General features: G+C 50.8%; 1 protein-coding gene across 4 annotated transcripts in view; it reads right to left on the minus strand.

The window, feature by feature from the left end:
- The window catches only part of SEZ6 (seizure related 6 homolog), a 56,947-nt gene that overhangs the window by 29,421 nt on the left and 5,608 nt on the right, over positions 1–21,918 (minus strand). For all 4 annotated transcript variants that reach the window (XM_049771450.1, XM_049771440.1, XM_049771433.1 and 1 more), the window contains exons 2-3: positions 2,876–3,526; positions 2,242–2,375 (exon numbers count right to left, since the gene is read on the minus strand). In XM_049771450.1, coding sequence (XP_049627407.1) covers positions 2,242–2,375; positions 2,876–3,526 — 785 coding nt within the window. The remainder of the gene's footprint in view (positions 1–2,241; positions 2,376–2,875; positions 3,527–21,918) is intronic.

Raw genomic sequence — 21,918 nt, forward strand, 5'->3', positions numbered from 1 at the left:
GAGGGAGCTTGTGCTTAGGCTGAGCTGGCTAGGTTAAGTCAGCATCTTGTCCTAGATAACAGGGTTGGGCCCAGACTGTTCTGTGAGCTTTAGGGGGGATGAAAGAATGAGAATGGGGTGCTAAGCAGTGCCGGACTTCAGTAGGGACTCCCAGCCCAGCATCTGCCCCTTCCCATTTCCTTTCTCACACCTGCAGCTGGCACCTACTACCCAGTGAGCCACAGCGGGTGCCACCTCTCATTAGGTGATGATTTTACATTAATTACTTTAATTAAGCGGCACTGAGTGCTAATGGCTTGTGTGTATGGGGGGGGTGACTGTTCCTAATTACCCTCCCAGTCAGCCCCAAGAGAGGGGCATAGGGCCTCACAGACTGGGAACAAATGGTTGTGGAAAGAAAGGAAGGGGTTCACCCATGATGGGAGACCATCCCTCTCTGCAAAGTCTAGATCAAGTACCTGGGGCCTGACACTGGGGCTGCAGGACATGCTGCCCATAGATGGGTGACATTGACTTCAAGCCCATATTCAGGGTCATTGGGAGTATAAGGGCAGGTCGGGAGTGAGAAGGTCACAGGTTCCTGTGACTCTGGATTTAACTGACCCCTTTCCTCTGCCCAATTTTCTTAAGCACCCTGAATTCCTCTCTCTCTCTCCCCCAGTCTTCAAATTCAGGTCCAATGGTCTCCTTTCCTGGCTGCCTCCACTCACCAGTCTCCTTTTTCCCTCAGAACACTCTAGGCCCCTGCTCCAGGCAACCCTCAATCAACTCCTAGACTGAGCAGTGGAAGGTAGAAGAAGCCCTTAGATGTCCCTGAAGCCTCTGACTTTGAGCACCAGGTGAAAATTTCCAGAGAAAGTGAAGGAGAATAGAGGGAGCCTCTTTCAGACAGACAAATGGATGCAGTTGGGGCTTGTGGGAAGGTAACTTGGCCCATACCCTTTGCTGCAAACTCTTCAGGGCAAAGGGGAGCAGAAAATAGGGAGGAAGAGGCTAGAGATGGGCCCTGAGTGACAGGCATTGATTCAGGCCCCTGGAGAGATAGGAGAATAGGAGTCTGTCACCAGAAAAAACCCTCCAGTCATTAGAGGAGCTAGAGTGGACCCCATGTGAAAATAGGGGTGCAGGTCCCAGGAGAGATGCTGGCTATGTTTGTGGGGATGGAGAGAATAGGTAGATCTGAGTTTGGGATACCAAAAGTTGGACGTGCCTGTTGGGACTGAATGGAGGAGGAGCTAATTTGACTTCAGAACTCAGGGCATCATTCCTGTGCTTGATGGTGGCCAGGCTTCGAAGAAAGAGTCGGTTTTGAAATCTGTGTAGAAGTGTGTGGAGGATGGCCATGAAGACCTGCAGGCTCAGGTTCGGGGATGAAGAGTTGATGGCTCAATGGGTCAAGCACTTGCTTTGCATGCTGGGTTCCTTCATTTGATGGCTGGTACCACATAGACTGTTGAGTACCATTGAGAGCAAGCCCTGAGTATGGGTATAGGAACAGCCTCCAGGTACTGCTAGGTATGATTCCAAAGCCAAAAAGAGAGAGAAGGTTTAAAAGGCTGGAGCTGAATGTCACTCCTCTTAGGAAGTAAAGCTTACTGAACAAATGCTCAGGAAAAATTGTTGGAACAATGAATGAGTGACTGGATGGCTGGGGCCCCTGGCTTGCTCAGGCCCTAGTGGGCAGACAGTCCTGCATTCTCTCTGCTCTGGCACAGAGATAAAAAAAACACTGACCTGGGCCCGGAGAGATAGCACAGCGGTGTTTGCCTTGCAAGAAGCTGATCCAGGACCAAAAGTGGTTGGTTCGAATCCCGGTGTCCCATATGGTCCCCTGTGCCTGCCAGGAGCTATTTCTGAGCAGACAGCCAGGAGTAACCCCTGAGCACCGCCGGGTATGGCCCAAAAACCAACAAAATAAAACACTGACCTATTTCCCTGCCATTCAAGGCTGATCCCTCTCATGCTCTCCTGAGAGCCAGCTTATATTAGAGGATAGGGAGGATGAGCATCCTGGGGAGGAAGGATGTATAAGTGTTCCCTTTCTACAGTTCCAGCATTCTGGGGATGGGGACCACAGACCCATTACACCTCTGGAGCACCAGGCAGATACTGTTTTAGATCTATGCGTAATTCTGACCTAGGCCTTCCTCCAACTGGTGCTCCTGACATCCCCTCCATGGAGCCTCTCTGAGAAAATGGAGCCAACCCCAATGCTGTCCCAACTGGAGCCAGGTCACTCACCTTGATTTCCACACCATAGCCCGGGTAGACAGAGATGTAGTAGAAACAGTCCAGGCCAACATCAGGGAGCGCATTAGGAATTGTGGGAGAATTCAGAGAGCCCTCTGGGCCTGAGAAATTCCAACTACAAGGGCCTGGGAGACAGAAAGAGGCACAAAGGTAAGCCAGCTCAATAAGAAGGTCCAGGGCCCGGAGAGATGGCACAGTGGTAGGGCATTTATTTGCCTTGCAAGTGGCCAACCCAGGACCAATGGTGGTTTGAATCCTGGCATTCCATGTAGATCCCCATGTCTGCCAGGAGCAATTTCTGAGCAGAGAGCCAGGAGTAACCTTTGAGTGCCACCAGGTGTGACCCCAAAACAAAACAAAACAAAACAAAAAGAAGTCCAACTGGGGCTGGAATGTGTGTCTCAGTTCTCACAGCCACTCAATGGTCTTCGTAGCACTATTTTTCAGAGTCTGTTTTAGTTGCTTAGGATTTGAACCCGGATCTATCTCGTTCCAACCCACATGCCTCTCAGATCCTAGTCCTTGCTACCAATGTGTCACCTTGCACATTGACAAGGAAGAAGTTTAGGGGTCCCCATAGTTCTCCTCCCCCATTCCCAGATATGCAAACCAGTAAGTAGCTTACCAGGTGGCTGGATGGTGGTGATGGTGGTTGTGATGATGGTGGTGGTGGTGGTTGTCTCCTCATCATCCCCTGAAGCTGTTGAAGTGGCAACAGTACCCTCGATCCCCAACCCTGTGGTCTGGGACATGACCTCTGGAGCCCAGGGTCTGCCCATGTCTCCAGGACCCTCTTGGGTTGGAGTCCATGCTCTACTAGTGGGGGTAGCATTGGATTTCTCCCTGGGGCCCAGGGTGGGCACTGCCATGCTGGGCCCTGGAGGGAGGGGAGCTGTGAGATGGAGCATAGGAGACGCTGACCCGGGGCTCCAGGGTCCCTCCTGAGTGGGCACTGCTGCCACAGCTGGAGTGGGGCTGGTGAAGACAGGGCGGCTATCCTGGTTGGTTAGGCGGGGAAGGGGACTCGGGGTAAATGGTGTCGAAGGGTCAGGCTGAAAGGGCAGTGCCGGCCTCAGCTCGCCCCTCTCCAGCCCCTCTTGTAGGAATTCCTCAAGCAGCGGATGGTGGTTGAGCAGCTTCAGGGTAGGGGCTGTTGTGACAAAGTGGACGCCGTGTTGGGGCTGCTCCGGTGTGGGGGCTGCGGTCAGCTCCCTATCTGCCTCCTCGAGGCCTGGGGCCTGTCCTTCCCCCATGGTTGGAGCCTCAGAGAAGAGTCCTGAAATAATAATGGAGGGTCAGTTCTCTCCTCTGCCCCACAATATGGCTACATGCCCAGTGCAAGCAACAGGACTATCTTTCTTAGACAGAAAGCCATGGGGATGGGGGTAGAGTTCACTTGAAAATCATGGAGCCAGAGAATCTTACTTTATTTTAAAATAATTTTTAGTTTGGGGGCCACAACTGGGGAACTCAGGGCTTACTTCTGGCTCTGAGCTCAGGGATCACTCCTGGAGGGGCTGGGAAACCATGTGTGGTGCTGGGATTGGAACTTTGGTCAGTCAACCATGTGAAGGCAAGTGTCCTCACCACTGTATTATTTCTCTAGCCTGGAGCCAGTGGATTTTAGACCTGAAGAGAGGCTTTGACTTAATTCCAGGGTGACCCATCAGTTAGTCCTTCCCTTCTGACACTCCAGGCAAATGTGCTTCATCTTATTATAGTTCCTGCTAATCTCAAATCTGACTTCAGAATCCTTCCCAACAGAGCATTCTAGGTCTGATTCCTCGGACCCATGACCCGTGAGAATGTACCGTCCTTTGTATAGTCAGTCCAAAGCCTTTACTCAGAGGCTCCAAAAAGGGAACAACTTGCTCAAAGTCATGTGACCAGTCATTCCTGAAGATCCGAGATGAGATTCTTTGCAAGATTCCTTTGTCCCCCTCCCACAACCGTCCTGCCAAAGGTTGGATTCAGTCATTTGTTTTCTTTTCTCAGGGAACTTCCTGAAAATGCTTTCTGCTTGGGATTTTATTCTATATTCCCTCCTATGTACATGAGTTCTTTGTTCAAGTTCCATTAAGTTATTTTTCTTTTCCTTTTTTTTATTTTTTTTTTTTGCGGGAACATATACGATGGTGTATGGGTTTACTTCCTACTCTGATTTGAGGGTCAGTCTATGTAATACTGGCAGACCATGTGGTACCAGAGGTTGAACTCAAGGGTCTTACATACAAAGCATGTACTACAACTTTTTCAGCCATCAACTCAGAAAATAATTTCCTTTGACTCTGTTTTTGTTTTGACCCTTTTAGAATTGTAATAAATATAATGGAGGAAAGCCATGTTCTGTCTGGAGTAAGGTAGGTGGGGTCTTCAAGTCTCAAATCCATTACTTAGGGATTCTATGACTTTGACAAATAAGCTAAGCTCTCTCTGAATCTTAGTTTACTCACTTGTAAAATGGAGTTTCCTTTTAAGGGTTGAGAGAGAAAGAGAGAGAAGAGAGAATATTACTCTCCTTCCCTATTTGATAAGTCTTTTCAATTTTCTTTAAATTCTCTTAAATTCCTTTAAATTTTTCTAACCTTAGTCAGGGTTCAGTGAGGGCACAGGTAAACCACACAACATCCCTGCTACTCACAGCAGATATTGTTAACCAAGTTCAATTTTTTCTAATATTGAAATTTTAGAATCTTTCTCAACAGTTATGCAAGCAGCTCCTGTCAATTGATGAGATAAACTATGAAGGATGACAGTTATTTGTTGATGCTGGTCTGAGGTGGCTCTGCTATTGATTATGTTCTTATTCAACCACATAGCTGGGGAGATGATGCATTTTCCGCTTGTGGTCCACTAGCTTCCCCAGATCCTTCATTGCCAGGAAAAAGTCAATGGATCCTGGCTCCAAGTTCTGTTCATGCAGAATTTTGCCAACTCTGAGAAGCCCAAGAGGATATTCTGGTTCTGACAGCTCTCAAAATGGCTGCCTGAAGACTTGGAGGGAAACCCAATCCGGGCGAAACGGCAGCATTCACTGGGGGAAGGTGATAGGGCTGTCATTCCACAGACTCACACTACCCCAAGGACTGGCATGTGAGGAAGCAGCAGATGGCCTACATTCTGTTCAGGAGACCATGGGAGCTCTGATGTGTCAGACAAAGAGGAGGAGGGAGAAAACGGGTAGAGGAGATGGGCATGGGTCAGGGGACCCGCCATTCTTCTGGGTCAGAGGGACCTTGAAGTCCCACAGTCCTAAGAAACAGGACCATCCCCTCTCTCCTTAGATGCCCACTCTAGCCACCGATCTATGCCTTGATATCCTGCGCCAGACCATGACAACACAGTGCCCAAATTAGATGCCCAGCCAGGCCCATGCTCCCCAGCCCCAGCAGATGGCCAGCCAGTGTCTGAGTCAGCAATGGTGCGTCCAGGCAGTGCTTGCCACATGCCCGATCAGGGAGGCAGAGTTTTTGCTCACCCCCGAGAGGCAGTGGCACAGAGTCTTTGCCAGATGACTAGATCTCAATCCAGAGATTGATACTGGAAGGACTTTTCTCTTCCCTCAGCCAAACTTCTCCAGGGTTGCCCAACGAGAACCCTGACTCAGTACTGCCAGGGCTGGCACCACAGGGCAACTGCATTGGGAAAGGCCTTCAGAGCTTCTCGGGAAGGGACCACAGTGGGCACAGTTTCTTCTCCTGCTGGCTGCCAGGTGGGTGCTGGGCAATGGAGCAGAGCTAATGGGCACCTCCTGTCACTGTCGATTGCACTGATTGTGTTATCTGGGGGGACTGAGCACTTGGTTAAATGGGATCGAGATAGCATATCAAAGGAGCAAATTGATTCTGCAATCAGCTGCCACTTGGCCCTGGAGGGTGCCACCCACAGACAGGGAGGGGAAAGTAATCTCCAGGAGACAAGCCCTTTCTGGGGAGAAGGCATCTCTAGATCCCTGGGGTGAGGACATTCCTCCCAGTCCAATTCCTAAAATTCTCTTTGCCTGGGTTGACAGAGTGCTACAAAACTGATAAAGGGGACAGGACAAAGCAGGGGAACATGGAGACGGGGTAAGGGACCCATATGCTCATTCTTATCAGGTCCTACAGTGTGCCTGCCAGAGTCAGGTTATGTCCAAACCATGTGTGATTTCATTCGCACTGAACTCTATGAGATGGGAATTTTCTTTCCACATGACAGAAACTGGGAATCTCTGAGGAGACTAGGGGATCAGCCCCTTCTCACAGCAGTGAAACTGGGATTCCAAATTCTCACAGTCTTGTGTCGAAGTCTTTGCTCTGGGTGTGGACTATGATTCTAGGGATAAAACTCATACCTGTTCGTGTAAGGCACAAGGCACTGGGTTCAATCACTGGCATTTTGCCTTGTCTTGCTCCAATTCCCCACATCCCATCACCGTGCAAAGTGCTTCACCAGAGCAAAATGAAAAAAAAAAAAAAAAAAAAAAAAAAAAAACCTTTGTTCTTCTACATAGGCTTATCTCACTGAAGGGAGAGAATGAAGCTACCAGCAGGGAACCCCAGCTCATTGCAGAAGCAAAGACTAAGAGAGAGGGATGGTCTTGTCCAAAGTCTTACTTGGGTGGGAGGTGGATCTGGGACCAAAGTTTCTGACCATGGCTACCTGAGTTGAGTTTGAGCTGAGCTGAGCCCCCAGAAAGTCCTCTACAGAGACCTATCAAAAACCACAACAACGGGCCCGGAGAGATAGCACAGCGGCGTTTGCCTTGCAAGCAGCCGATCCAGGACCAAAGGTGGTTGGTTCGAATCCCGGTGTCCCATATGGTCCCCCGTGCCTGCCAGGAGCTATTTCTGAGCAGACAGCCAGGAGTAACCCCTGAGCACCGCCGGGTGTGGCCCAAAAACCAAAACCAAAACAAAACAAAACAAAAAAACCACAACAACACAGCTCTGCAGCATAGAGGTGCTTGACTTTCTATGCCCCTCTGGGGTCCTGGCCCAGTGGCAGAGGCCTTGGAGCTGCAAAACCAAACAAAGCCACGAAAACAAAAGCCCCAGCAAAATCCCTCATCCCCGAATTCACCCATCTGTTCTACCAACTAAAGGTCACATAAGGCGGGTAGATCTCAAAGGGCTGAGTTTAGAATGTCCAGAGTCCATTCCCAACTCTGTATGGGCAGAGAGCACTGCTGGGAGAGACTCTCAAGCGCAAAGTCCTGTACAACACAGGGTGAGATCTCAGACTCCAGTAATATTGATGATAATAGGATTATTAAAGGTCATGTGAGTTTGAGCAAATCCTCCCAGTGTTCTCAGCTGTACATAGGGCCTTCTGGTGGGTGGGATGCACGGTCCCCATGCAGGAAAATTTATATCTGATCCAGGGTACTATCTCTAACACCAACCAAACACGAGGTATAGCCTTCCAGAGGGGTAACATTAGATCTTGAATATTCTAAATCCAGCTTTCTGGGCCTGAGAGAGAGAAGAGAGGCAGCTACCGAACTGGGATGGTGCGGGGGATGGGGGTGGGATTGTGAAGCTGGGTGCCCCTGCAACAAAGCACTGTCAAGACTTCACACCCTTCATCCACCCACCCCCAACCGCGTGCAAAGGGCACCTCGAGGCCTGCAGGTCCTTTTGGAGCGGGCTTTGGCCCTCCAGGCAGTGAGTGCAGCTGGACGGGACTGAGCGCGGGGAAAGCGCTCCCTCAAATCCGGGAAACACCCTCCCTTCCCCCGCCGCGGAGGCGGCCCCGAGCTTCCCGCCAGCCCCCCCAGCCTCCGCGTGGCCCCGGCTCCCCGGCCCTCCCCCGCATTAGCTCTTAAGCTATGCAAATAGACATCGGAGGGAGCCCTGTTTAAAGTATTTAGACGAAATGAAAAAAGGCTTTCATCGGCACTAATGAGCCATTCAGGATGCCTCCCCGGTGGATTCTCTCCCGCCTCCCGGTGGCCCCCCTGGGGACTGGAACCCCTCCTCCCCCATCGGCAGCCTGGGTCTCCCCGGGAAGGCCCGCCAGGCTCGCCCGCTCTTGCCCGGGCCCCTGTAGCCCCCTCGCCGGCCACAAACATCCTTGGAGAAAGGGTGTCCAGCTTGCATTTACAGGGGATTTGCTAATCCCCGGGACCCAGGTCGGATCTGGTCTCCTACAGATGAGAACAGGCCTGGAGGCAGTTGGGGTCCAGGGCAGTTAGGAGGAGACATAGACCCTGATCTGTGCGGAGGCCGCACCCCGGGATGTCGGTGGATGCAGTTAGAGAGTGGGTACCGGCCCAGCCGACCTACCAACCGCGGTGCTGCTATTTCTGCTGCTCTGGCTGCCCAGCCTCTGCCTGCCTCACTAGGCCTGGCTTGGCGGTTGCTCTCCCTGTTTCTCCAGCAGTAGGGGACAGTTCTAGTCTTGAGAGGGGCCATCCAAGGGCAGGCCTCTGCTCCCCCCAAACCCGTTCTCTGAAAGGCGAGAGGGGCTTCTTGTACCCTGGAGCCTGCACAGGTGCTAGGCAAGCCAGCCTGGGGGTCCTGGTAGGCTGGCACAAGCCAGGGTGGGACAGTGGAGGGAAGGAGGAGGGATCCCCAATACTGAGATGAAATCAGACTTGATCCCCCCTCCCCCGTGAGAGCAGAAACTCTCATGGGGGTGTGTGAGCAAGTGGGTGCATGGACATGGGGGTGATCTCATGAGCAGGGAGCCCCATGGGGGTGGCAGAGGTTAAGCTAGCCCAGCATAGGGAGAATGAGAATTTAATGGGATCCATTTATTATCCCATAAAAGTTAATGAGTTTATTCTGGAGGTTCCCTGGCCCCTTTCAAGTTTTAATAGGGGATTAGTGAGGGTCTGGCCCCTCACAGACCCCCATTATTTCAAGCCCTGAGGGAGGAAAGGGGGTCCTGGGAGTGATAATTCCTGCCCCCGCCGCCCACAGTCAGTGCCTGGTCTCCACAGGATAGTTGCACTGGGCCTAGATGTGTCCCTTTAACTGGAGGTTCCAGCTAGTGGGTGACAGGCCACACAGAAGTCCTGAGGGCTAGTTCTACTGACTTATTCCATGTGCTAATGAAGTAATGACCCCAGCATGTCTTGAATCTCAGGTTAGTTTACTACCATCTCTCCATTTATTTGTATTAACGGGGAAGACAGGAGAGTTGGTGAAATTGAATCTCATAGCTGAAGTGTGGCATCTTTGGGGTTGCTCAAAGGTTGTCAAAACCACGGTGGATACGTGGTGTCCAGGTGACGTCCAGGGCCAGAAACAGCTGCAGCACTCAGCACTTAGTATCTGTGCCAAGCCCTCAGCACCCTCTGGTATTCTGTTTTGGGGCCATATCTGGTGGTGCTCAGAGGCTACTCCTAGCCCTGAGCTCAGGAATCACTTCGGACCATATGGGATGCTGGGATTGAACCGAGTCTGCCATATGCAAGGCAAAACGCCTACATACTGTACTATTGCTCTACCTTTGCACACTCACATCTTACCTCTTTTGTTGGTCTTTTTGGTTTTTGGACCATACTCATCAATGCTTAGGGTCTACTCCTTGTTTGGTATTTGGGGTTGTTTCTGACTGTGTTTTGGGGATCATGTGGTACTGGGATCAAACCTGAGGCAATAGCCTGTAAAATATGTGCTCCAGTCCTTAGAACTCTCTCCCTACCTCACACACTTTCTTTCCTCACTCTTGGGAAGTTTGACACAAAATCCTGAAAGATAAAGAACCAAGACCCAGAGTGCTTTAGTAATTTGTCATGGTCACCCAGCTCATGAGTGGCAAGCCTAGAAAAAAACCTAGAACCCTGCCCTGAACTTTGTCCATTACTCCTAGCAGCGTTTCACTGCATTGCTGTATCTACTGTTTCCCATCTCACGGATCAACTACCCAAGGGCACTGGTGCTGGAAGCCATGCAGTGGGGTCATGGGGAAGCCTTGGTAGGGTCCCAGAGTGTGGTTTGGGGAATGGTTATAGAGATATTCATAAAGGTTTCTGCTCTGCCTTCCCCCCTGCCCTTTTGTTCACTATGCTGTCTCTCCAGATTCTCCTTATACTATCAGACCCTCTAGGACTCAATCCCCATGGGGAGGCAAAGAAGGGAGGAGAGGTCGCCTGCCTAATAAGAATGACTCCTTGCTGACTTCCTGGGGGCACTTCCCAGTGAGTCCTCATTAATGTATCCAGGAACAAGGACCCAGAGGGACTCAGCTCTCTACCTGTACATGTGCCTGGCACAGGGGGTGCTCTGGGCACATGAAAGGCTTCTGCTTTCCAAAGCCTGAGGTTAGCAGGGGTGGACAGGACAGAGTAGGGGCAGGGAGGAGATGGGGAGCTCTCCCAGACAGTGCTTCAGTTCAGCCCCAATTGGCAAGTTCAGAGTATACTGGGACAAGCTAGTGGGTGTCTCAGCCCCAGACCACCCCACTCATTTTTCCAACTCTCCGCCTCCTACTTTTTCACTACTTGCTCTTACTCAATTCCTGGTAGGCCAGCTGAATGTGGGGCATCTCCTTTTAGACAGGTCAGGGTCCAGGCAAGGCAGTATCTGGGACCAGATACTTTATCTCCCATGCGTAATAATATACAGAGAAAACCAAAGCCTGGAGGGGGGCTCCTAAGTCATGCAGCAAACTTGGAGCCAGGCTCAAATGCTGAATGCTGGGCTCAGAAGCATCAGTTTGAACTCTTCTAAAGAGCAACCCCTCCAATACTTTTGGGATTATCACGTGTGCGTGCACCTTCAGGGGTCAGGAGATGGTCTCTCCCACCACCAGTGCAGGAGAGGGTAGAGGTGACCCTGACTTTGGCCTCCCCTGGGCTAGAATCATCTTTTGTTTTGGGGACCACATCAAGCATTACTCAGAGCTGACTCCTGACTCTGTGCTGAAGGACAACTTCTGGGGCTTGAGGAACCATGTGGTGCTGGGCATGGAACTGGGGTTGACTCTGTGCCAGGCAAATATCCTACCCACTTTACTATCTCTTCTGTCCAGGATCTTGCCAGAGAAATAGATACTGAGTGGGCACACTGGGCATCAACCAGGAGTTGGACACCTGCTGTTGGTCCTGCCCAAGTAGGTTGAGCATGTCATGAGTGATTCCCCATATCACCCTCCACCAAAGCCTCCATCTTTCTCATCAGTAATTTAGGAAAAGTAGCTCAAGACTGGGCTAGCTCAGGCCAGACCCTAGGAACCAGAGAGAGTCCTGAGTGTGAATAAGACTTAAATATCACTATTTTTTGCTTTTGTTTTGTTTGGTTTTTTGTTTTGGAACCATACTCGGTAATGTTAAGGTATTACTGCTGGCTATGTACTCAGGGATCACTACTGGTGCTCAGGAGACCATATGGGATGCCATGGATCAAACCTAAGTTGTCACATGCAAAGCAAATGTCCTACCCACTTTGGCCTCTGTTTTTTTTTTTTTTTTTTGGTTTTTTGGGCCACACCCTGTGACGCTCAGGGGTTACTCCTGGCTATGCGCTCAGAAGTTGCTCCTGGCTTCTTGGGGGACCATATGGGACGCCGGGGGATCGAACCGCGGTCCGTCCTAGGCTAGCGCAGGCAAGGCAGGCACCTTACCTCCAGCGCCACCGCCCGGCCCCTTGGCCTCTGTTTTTAATGTTCTTTTTTTGTTTTGTTTTTGGGTCACACCCAGCAGCACTCAGGGGTCACTCCTGGCTCTATGTTCAGAAATCGCTCCTGGCATGCATGGGGGAGCATATGGGATGCCGGGATTCGAACCACCTTCTGCATGAAAAGCAAATGCCTTACCTCCATGCTATCTCTCCGGCCCCTGTTTTTTATGTTTTTTTCAAAATTTTTTTGTGCTACACCAAGCATTTTTCAGAGCTTACCCCTGGTACTGTATTCAGGAATCACTCCTGGTGGGCTCAGGGAATGAATCCAGGTCAGTCACATACAAGGCAAACATCATACTCCTGACTGAGAAGTTGCCACCTGCCAGCACAACGTTGAGTTGCCAAAATGATTGTCATTTTCCCAAATGATGTCATTGCCAAAATGATTGAATATAGTCCCTGAGAACTCTATGGGATAGAAACTTGTCTTTTCTCTTCACTAGATGAGGCCACCAGGCCTCAGGAAAGTGCAGCCCCAAAAGCTGCCAGCTTGGTGTGTCTGAATAAAACCCAGAGGATGGATTAGTCCCAGGGTAAGAGCATGGAGCAGAACTTTCTGTGATGTTGAAAATAGCCAAGTCTTTGAGTCTCAATAGAGCTGCTGGGTTCTTGAAGTGGGGGGAGGGCATGAAGGAGCATGGTCCTTCAAGCCAGGAGCGATTTCTGAGCACACAGCCAGGAGTAACCCCTGAGAATCACTGGGTGTGGCCCAAAAATCCAATTGAGAGAGAGAGAGAGAGAGAGAGAGAGAGAGAGAGAGAGAGAGAGAGAGAGAGAGAGAGAGAAAGAGAGAGAGAGAGAGAGAGAACACTACGTGTGCTTGTGTCAGGTTCAGGTCCTATACAGCCTTTGTCCTTTGTCCATGAATGACATGACCCGGTCCTGTCTTCCCACTGTCCTCCAGCTACTTGTCCTCCAGGACTACTCTGGAAAGTGAAGGCGTTGCTCCCTCTTTTTCACTCGGTCACCTCATTTGATCATTCCCTGGGTCAGGTGTTCTGGACAGGTTCAGGGCCTGAGTGTGGGGAAGCAGGCCTGTGCTCTGAGTGCTGGCTGAGCTGGCCCTCTCTCTCCTCCTTGGAGACCAGGGCCAGAGGCCCAGGGTAGAAGGAGCTCGCGGCTAACTGCCACGTTCTCCGCTTTCCAATTTAAAATCTAATATGGTCTCACTGCTGCAACACTGGGGGCTGGAGAGGTGATTAATGAGGCTCTGCTGCAGTGTCACCTGCTGTGCGCTACACCTTCCCCTGTGGCCCTTTTCTCCCCTCCTGCCTGCCTGCGGGGCCCTCAGGTCCTTGGGACTGGGCCTGGGCAATGGCCCTGCCTGCATTTCCTGGGTCTAGGCAGAGAAGAGGGGTGGGAGGGAGGGGAGCTGACTGCTCAGGCCAGGCAAAGGCAGTAGAATTGATCTCCCACTCCTGGAAGTGCTGCAGGACACTTCTGGTTATCACTGGCAATCGTGTGGTCAGAGCAAGGAAGGGACTTGGCTCTAAGCACCTGAGCTGGTTGCTTAGACTGAGCTCAGTGCCTGAGGCTCTCAAAGGGATTGTTTCTGGAACTGGAAACCCTTGGAAATGTCAACTGGGATGGGCTGTTCTCGCCTCCTCCAGAGTCAGCTCAGTCCAGCCTGAGGATGAAGCTGATGGTCAGGGATCTGGATCTAGGAGAAGAATGCAGCCCCTCTGCCTACTCTAGGCACCTGCCAAGGTCAGTTACCCTGAGCCACTGAGTCCAGCAAGACACGGTGACGGAGATGAGGGACACAGAGCAGTGCCTTCCTAGAAACCAGACCTGCATCTCAGGCTGCTGCCCCTCTCAGCTTCTCCCTGAAGCTCCAAAGCTAACATTGCCCACCTCTGCACTGAGTGAGTTGCCTAGAAGCCACCCCTTTAGGTCTGCTGAAGAACTAGTCTGGGCAGCATGACCCAAGTGTCCCCCACCCCTACCTGTATGATCTCTGCCCCATGGCTGCTTCTGACAGCTATGACTAGGGATATTGATTGGGGAGTTGGTTAGGGATGGAGGGGAATGGAGAGGCCCTGAGCCCAGACTCTCAGGCTGCCCTGGCTCTTTCTGCTGAGGTGTTCTGGCCATTTTTCTCCTAAAAGGCTCCAGAATCTGTTCTACTGGTCAGAGCTGAGGAGCCTCAGGGGACTCCACTTTGGAGGTGATTTTGCACTGCCATAAGCTGGCCTTCCCCCTGGACCTGCCAGCACAGCACAGTGCTCTGTTCCTTCAGAGCCTTTTCCTTTTCCAGTCTTTGGGTGGATGGTGCAGAGTCATTCTCAGTCATTCTCAGCCCCACTCTAGGGACTGATGGGGTGTCCTAGTAGACAGGGAACCCTGCTTTGTTGACTTGCTGTAGGTCCATGTCCTTGTGTCCTGGTCAACATTAATTAGTTCAGCATCTGTGGCTTAGGCTGTGTGTGGGTACACAGGAGGCTGTTTTTAAGCCTGTATATGTGTAGATATGAGTGTGAGATCAAAGGGGGTACAGGGGCATTAGATGTGAAAGGATAAAAGGAGGCTGTTAACTCTTGGGACCAACTAGATGATGTGACCTGGGCTGTCCTTTTCCTGCTGAGCATGTTGGTGAGTGGAGCAAGGGCAGAGAGCCTGAGCTTTGAACCTGAACCCTAGAGAGCTGAGTCGCCCCCCCCTCTGGGGTACCAGGGTTCAGTTCCTAGAACTGTTCTACCTTCCCCCACTGTGGGGCAGTTTCCAAGCATGAGTAGGATATGGGGGTTGGTCCTGGAGCCCCAACAACTCGAAGGCAAGAGCTGTGTACACCTGGTCACAAAGCTGAACTTCAGGAGGAGACCCTTTGGGAAGTGGCAGAGGTTGGGAAGGGGGTGAACTTATCTAGGTGTGCCTCCCTTCTCAGCCTCCCTTACCCTAGAATTCCCTCCCGGCCTCTCAGGTTCAAAAACTGAGATCCAGGAGCTTGACTTTATGGGAGAGTTTGGGCCAGGTTCTGCCCAAGGGCTCCTCATTCCTTCTCCCTTCCTTATAGATAGATGGAAGCTAACCTGCTTTGAGGGGATCTGCCCAGCCTGTGGGAACTGGTGGGAAAGGGTCTCTCCAGCCCTGCACCTCCCCAGTAAGCCACTCTCTTTTTTTGTCCCCCTCCCCAATCCTTCCCACTTCCCCAGCAAGCTTGAGTGGCTGGGGGAGGGGAGGGGTGCAGTGATGCTAAAAATAGCAGCAGCAGTTCCAGTTCTAAGTCTCCTTGAGGGATCAGTGGAGCCCAAGATTGGTGGGGAAGAGAGTGGAGGGGCCTGCTTGCAGGGTGAAGGGATCAGAGTGAATGGGGTCTACTGGACCTACACCTCAGGCCTAGGCTCAGGAAGAAATGAGAGAAGGGCCCAGCTGTGTAGACACCCAGGAGAAAAGCCAGCTGAGAGGACCACAGAGGATGCTATTGCCCACATGGGCTGCTTCTTCTCAGACCCCTAGGAGCACAAGATGGACTTTGCTGTGAACCCTTGACTCCTCTGACTTCTATTGCTCCAACTGGGTCTGGACCTCCCAGTTGGGAGGGGCTGTATTCACCTCCCTAGTCTCCTCTGTCTTCCTTCACTTCCTGGGAAGGAAGTGCCCAGGAGAGTAGGGCAAGGCACAACCAGGAGATGGGCAATGGCTGAGAAGCAGAGGTGGGAGGGGAAGAATGAGATGCACAAGTGACCGCTCTTGTGCAGGCCTTGCATGGTCCCACCATGGTCTGGACATGCCCCGGGCTCGTCTGTCCTCCAGAGAAGGTGCCCCTGGTTGGATGAGGGTGGTAGTGGCAGAGTGCCTGTCTCAAATGTGTCCTGGGTTTGATTTCCAGCACCATACACAGGAAAGCAAGCAAGCAAGCAAGAAGGTGCCTCCATCTCCCTCACTTCTTTCAACCAGCCAGCTAAGAAGCTTTCTCACAGGAGGGGGCCTGCCAGCTGTCAGACCAGATGTTTCAAATCACCAGTGCTTCCCTTGCTGGATATAAATGAGGTCTAAGATGGGGTCCATCAAAGCAGGGAACTAAACCCTTCGTTCCTCTGAGCCCTGGTTTCTCCCTTTCCTGCTTGGGGAGCTTCTGTGCTTACTTCTCACCCCATGTGAGTCCAGCCCCAGAAACCAGTTTCTCTTGGAGCACCCCTCCACCCCTGCTTGCAAGCCAGCCCTTCCCTGCTGAGGGAGGGGTTTTCTAGGTTTTCCCAGCCACTACCCCTCCCTCAGGTTTCCTTTTACTCCTTGTCTTTCAGCACAAGAGGAAGGAATCTGCAGGTGCTGCCATCCAAGGTCATGAAGCCTGCAAGAGCAGATACTGAATTTAAACCCTGGGGTCCCAGTTCCCCAACCACACTCTTCTGCTACCACACTCTCCTCCTTGAGGCCCCTCTTGGCTCCCTGATCAACCCTCACACTCCCTCCTTCCCAGGCACTGGGCCTCCCTAGGCACCTGCTGGCTGGTGGGACCCAGGCCAGACACTCAGCAGGTGGCTGCTTGGGGCACAAAGAAGCTGGCACTCAGCTGCTGGGCTGGGAGGGAGGCGGTCCTGAGGGAGAGCGAAGCTGAGAGCTTGCAGAGGGATCTGGGCTGGGAAGGGGCAGAGCCTGCTTCTATGCCTTTAATAAGGAGCCAACAGCAAAGGGGGCTAGTTGGCATTCAAATGAGCGTCTGTGGGGGGGTTGCCTAGTGGTTGGGGCACTTTTCACAGGGGCCCTGTAGTTCTACCCTCCTCAGCCTGATGATGACAGCTGGAAGGAGGGTCTTGAGTGTAGAGAGAAATGTGCATGACTGCAGGAGAGGGGGATGGCAGTATTTGAGGGAGGTGGAGAAGTTGGGATCAGGGTGTAAGATTCTGGTTGAGGGACTTCAGGGACTTCTTTAGGGACTACTCAAGGGAGAGGAGAGGCCCGGCTTGGATATTGTGTTTGGGTACAAGGAGGGGTCCTGCATATCAGATCTGAAAAGTGAAACCTGTTACATGGAATAAAGAACACGGAGAAATAGCACAGCAGCGTTTGCCTTGCAAGCAGCCGATCCAGGACCTAAGGTGGTTGGTTCAAATCCCGGTGTCCCATATGGTCCCCCGTGCCTGCCAGGAGCTATTTCTGAGCAGACAGCTAGGAGTAACCCCTGAGCAATGCCGGGTGTGGCCCAAAAACCAAAAAAAAAAAAAAAAAAAAAAAGAATAGGGCCTCACCCCCAGGAGTTTAGGAGTTTCTTGTCCCCCCTTCTTTATTTTTCATGTTTTGGGCCCCACTCAATCCTCTAGGGATTACTCCTGGCTCTGCACTCAGGAATCACTCCTGTCTGGCTCTGGGGACCTGTATGGGATGTCAGGGATTGAACCCGGGTGGGTGGCTTGCAAGGTAAACACCCTACCCTCTGTGCTACTGCTTTGGCTATTGCTTTTTCTTTCATTATTTTTGTTTCTTTTGGGGGGTCACACCCAGCAGCACTCAGGGGTTACTCCTGGCTCCGTACAAGGCAAATGCCCTACCACTGTGCCATCTCTCCAAGGGGCCTCCCTTTTTCTTTTTACCTTTTCAAGCATGCTCAGAGGCTACTCCTGGTGATATCCAGTCAAGTAGGCTAGACAGTTCAGTGCTAGGGCCTTGGGCCCAGTAGTGCTGGGGTATACACCATGGCTACAACTGGCTGTAGAATAGGTCACTTCTAGCAGTGCACAGAGGACCAAGCATGCTAGGAATTGAACCTGGGCCTCCTGCATGCAAAGCATGCACAGCAGCCCTCTGAGCCATCTTCCAGTACCTCCTGTCCTATAAAAAGCATGAGTGCTTGAATTATGTGGGTACTGTTTGACATCTCATTTGTATCGCGAATAATTAATATCAGAGGGCCCGGGTCTAGCTGGAAAGCTGTCACTGCTGAGTTTATTAAGAAGGCAGCAGCTCCCCTTCTGAGCTGGGGTCCAAAGTGGCTAAGATTTTGTTGTATTCATGCCTATCAAAGCGCCTGATAGGTGCTGACTAGAAGCTGGTGTAGAATGGATGGGTGGCTGAGGGACGGGCAGGTTGAGCTGTTGATAGATGGCAGTGTTTAAAAGAGACAGAGCCCAATGGGCTGGATGATCAGGAAAAGGGTGGGAGAACTGAAGCAATCAGAAGGACCCTTGCTTGGCTCTCTGGGTTTGGAATGAACAGAATGGTTTAGCCATAGAGCAGAAGTTGGAGCCAATAAGGAATGCACAGCATTGACCCAGCATCTCCACCCATTCCCTGCTGCCCCCCTTACCTTACAGTGCACTTGATGCCTTTACATCTGTGACACTTGGCCCTGCTGGGCCCAGTGAGGACCTCCACCCCAGTCTTTTCCTCCAGCCTGCCAACTGACAAGGCTGCAAACTCTGCAGCTATAAACTCAGCTTGTTGTTAGAGAAGCAGCAGGTTTGTTTGCTCCAGAGCCCTCGAGAAATCGCAACAATCAATGGCCAACAACACAGCCGGCGGCTGCAGCATCGATCCTCCCCTCCCAGGCCTGGCAGCAGGTAGGCAGGTGGGGGAAACTAAAGCAGATGCCCCAGGCTTGCTGCCTAGCCCTGCTCATGAGCATCATGCAGGTATAGGTTTGCCCATTTGGAGATTAGGGCTGAGAGGGGGCTGAGGGGATTGACTGGACAGCCCTAGATAGCTGGACTAGAGGACTAATCACCTCATTCAGCAAAGTTCCAAAGGGTGGGAGAATAAGAATCAGGGGAGGTTACTGGCTGAGACATCAGGCATTACTCAACTCCCAGGTTCACACTTTTCCAAGGGTCAGACAAGATGTTTTATTCATTTGCCACAAAGAACTGAGCAAGAGAAAATGTCTTTTTTCGGGGTAGGGCATACCTGGTGGTATTCAGGAGCTCTTCCTGACTGTGCTCAGAGATTACTTCAGGCAGTACGTGGGGACCATATACAGTGCCATGAATCAAACCAGGGTCAGCTGCAAGTAAGGCAAGTACCTTATCTCCTGTCTGGGCCTGATAAAATATCTTTAATCTCCAATAGTAAAGACCATTATATACCAGGAATCATCAGAGATGGTTAGAGGAATGAGAGATAATACAGTGAGTAAGGGACTTGCCTTTCGTGTAGTCAACCAAGATTTAATGTCTGGAATCCCAAGCACTATGAGTGACCCTTGAGTGCAGAGTAAGCCCTGAACACAGCCAGGTATGGCCACCAAACAAACAAATAGCCACTTCCAAAATCAGAAATATGCTAGAAATAAGTATGGTTTGAGTCTGAGAGACATAGCTTGAATTTGGCCTATGAAATGTGGATAAATAATAGTTTTTTATCTTAAAGAAATTATATGCATACTAAATGAATGAATACATATAGCACTTAGTACAATGTTCTCATAGGTACTTGGTACTTTATAAATGCCTTCTGTATTACCACTTTTTTTTTTTCCCCACACCTGGCAGTTCTCAGGTCAGTTCCTCCTGACTCTGTGCTTCGGGATCACTCCTGGCGGATTGTAGTGTGAGAGATCAAATCCGAGTTGGCCATGTACAAGGCAAGCACCCTACCTGTTATACTAATGTTCTGGCCCACAATGTTTCCTTTTATTATTATTAGAATAATGACATTTGGGACCCGGAGAGATAGCACAGCGGCGTTTGCCTTGCAAGCAGCCGATCCAGGACCAAAGGTGGTTGGTTTGAATCCCGGTGTCCCATATGGTCCCCCGTGCCTGCCAGGAGCTATTTCTGAGCAGACAGCCAGGAGTCACCCCTGAGCACCGCTGAGTGTGGCCCAAAAACCAAAAAAAAAAAAAAAAAAAAAAAAAAAAGAATAATAACATTTGGGCTGGAGAGATAGCATGGAGGTAATGCATTTGCCTTGCATGTAGAATGTCAGTGGTTCGAATCCCGGCATCCCATATGGTCCCCCGAGCCTGCCAGGAGTGATTTCTGAGTGTAGAGCCAGTAATAACCCCTGAGTGTTGCCAGATGTGACCCAAAAGCCAAAAAAAGAATAATGGTATTTTTTGGGATCTCCATATCCCTATTCTGAAACTTTGGCTTAAGCTGGGAGGATGCAGTCTATGCTGATTGTAGGCTAGTTTTGCGAAGTTGCAGGTTCTTTGGAGTAGCATCATATAGCCATGAAAACCAGAGAAGTTGAGTCTCTGAGACTCAGTCTTCCCATCTGTAAAGTAAGGGTAACTAGTCTATTGCTATACCAATCTAGTTTGTATAGAAAATGCGTGTGAAAGGCTTAGTTCCTGAGATTCTGGGCCAGGTTTTATACCTTGGTATCTATTTTTTGTGTGTGGGGGTTGGGGTTTTGGGCAACACCCAGTGAAACTCAGGGCTTACTTCTGGCTTTGCACTCAGAAATCGCTCCTGGGGGCCAGAGAAATAGCATGGAGGTAGGGCGTTTGCCTTGCATGCAGAAGGACGGTGTTTGGAATCCCAGCATCCCATATAGTCCCCAAGCCTGCCAGGAGCAATTTCTGAGAGTAGAGCCAGGAGTAATCCCTGAGCACTGCTGGGTGTGACCCAAAAACAAAACAAAAAAAATTGTTCTTGGCTTGGGGGACCATATGGGACGCTGGGGATCAAACCCAGGTCTGTTCTGGGTCAGCCACGTGCAAGGCAAACACCCTACCGCTGTGCTCTTGCTCTGGCCCCTGTTGTTTGTTTTTTTGTAGTGCCAGAGATTAAACCTAGGGCCTCACACATGCAAGACACATGCTCTACAGGTGAGCTACATCTCCAGCCCTCACCTCAGACATTGATGAAATGAATGAATCAACAGTAGATAGATGTACCCCAATACTTGTTCTTTAGGAGTTGTGGAGAGTTCATGGCTATGAATCCTGTAGTCCTGAATCACACTTCAATCTCCACAGTTCTACACAAGGACATTCCAAACTTGGGCTGCCCCTAAGGTTTTTTGTTGGTTCCTCCAAGCTTGGTGAGTGTGTCTGAAGCTGCCATAAAAAAGGAGTGGCTACGAAGGTTACTGTTATCTGAGGCTGCCTCTGCATTAAATCTCAGTCCCTGAGACACCTCTGCCCCCAGCAGAAGTCAAGGAATCAAAACACCTGGGCTTTGGATTCACATTGCCAATGCACTTTTGCTACTTTGAATCTATTCAACATGTTTGTTTTTCTTTTCTTTTTTTTTTGGGGGGGGGGTCACACCTGGCAGCGCTCTGGGGTTACTCCTGGCTCTACGCTCAGAAATCGCTTCTGGCAGGCTCGGGGGATCATATGGAATGTCGGGATTCGAACCACTGTCCTTCTACATCCAAGGCAAATGCCTTACCTCCATGATATCTCTCCGGCCCATTTGTTTTCCTTTCATTTGGAGGCCACACCCGGTGGTGCTGGTGGTCATTCTTGGTATTATGCTTGGGGGATGACTCTGTAGCAGTGCAGGGATCTAACCAGAACTTTGGGGATCAAATCCAGACCCCCTAGGGGCAAAGCATGTGCTCAGACCTATGAGTCAGCTCCTCCACATGTATTTAATGTCTACTCTGTGTCTACCCTACTCAGGACAAAAGGATTGATGGCATTAAGGGGTGACTGGACAGGCTTTACTCTCTCAGAATGGCCATCACGCCCAGCCCCCAGCCACCTCAGGCTGACGGCATGACAGCTTAATTTGTGGAAGGGAAAAACTAAGTAAAGGCTATAATTTACAGTTGGGATAATTGGCCAACCGTTAGGAGAGGAAAAAAAATCCTAACATACAATCTATGTAAAAATAGTGTGCTTGCTACGCAAACTCAGCTTGAAGACGTCCCAGCTGCCACGCACCCACCTCTCCTTTTGAAACAGGCAGCTGACCCTAAACTTCCTCCAAATAGGAAGACTGGCGCTGGCCCAAAATAGAGGGACTGAGGCAAGCAAACTTCTGTCCTCTTTTTAGAGTTCAGTCTTGCTCCTGGAGAGGAACATTAAGCACTCAGGTGCTTATAATCATTCTCTCGCACCACCACCCCCCTCCAGATGGGGAACTTGGTGATAGAAGGCAGGTGGATGGTAGAAGCATAGAGAACCCAATATAAACTAATCAACTGAGGTTTCATGAAGAATTGTATG

Source organism: Suncus etruscus, chromosome 1 (assembly GCF_024139225.1).
Source record: "Suncus etruscus isolate mSunEtr1 chromosome 1, mSunEtr1.pri.cur, whole genome shotgun sequence".
Taxonomy (NCBI): domain Eukaryota; kingdom Metazoa; phylum Chordata; class Mammalia; order Eulipotyphla; family Soricidae; genus Suncus; species Suncus etruscus.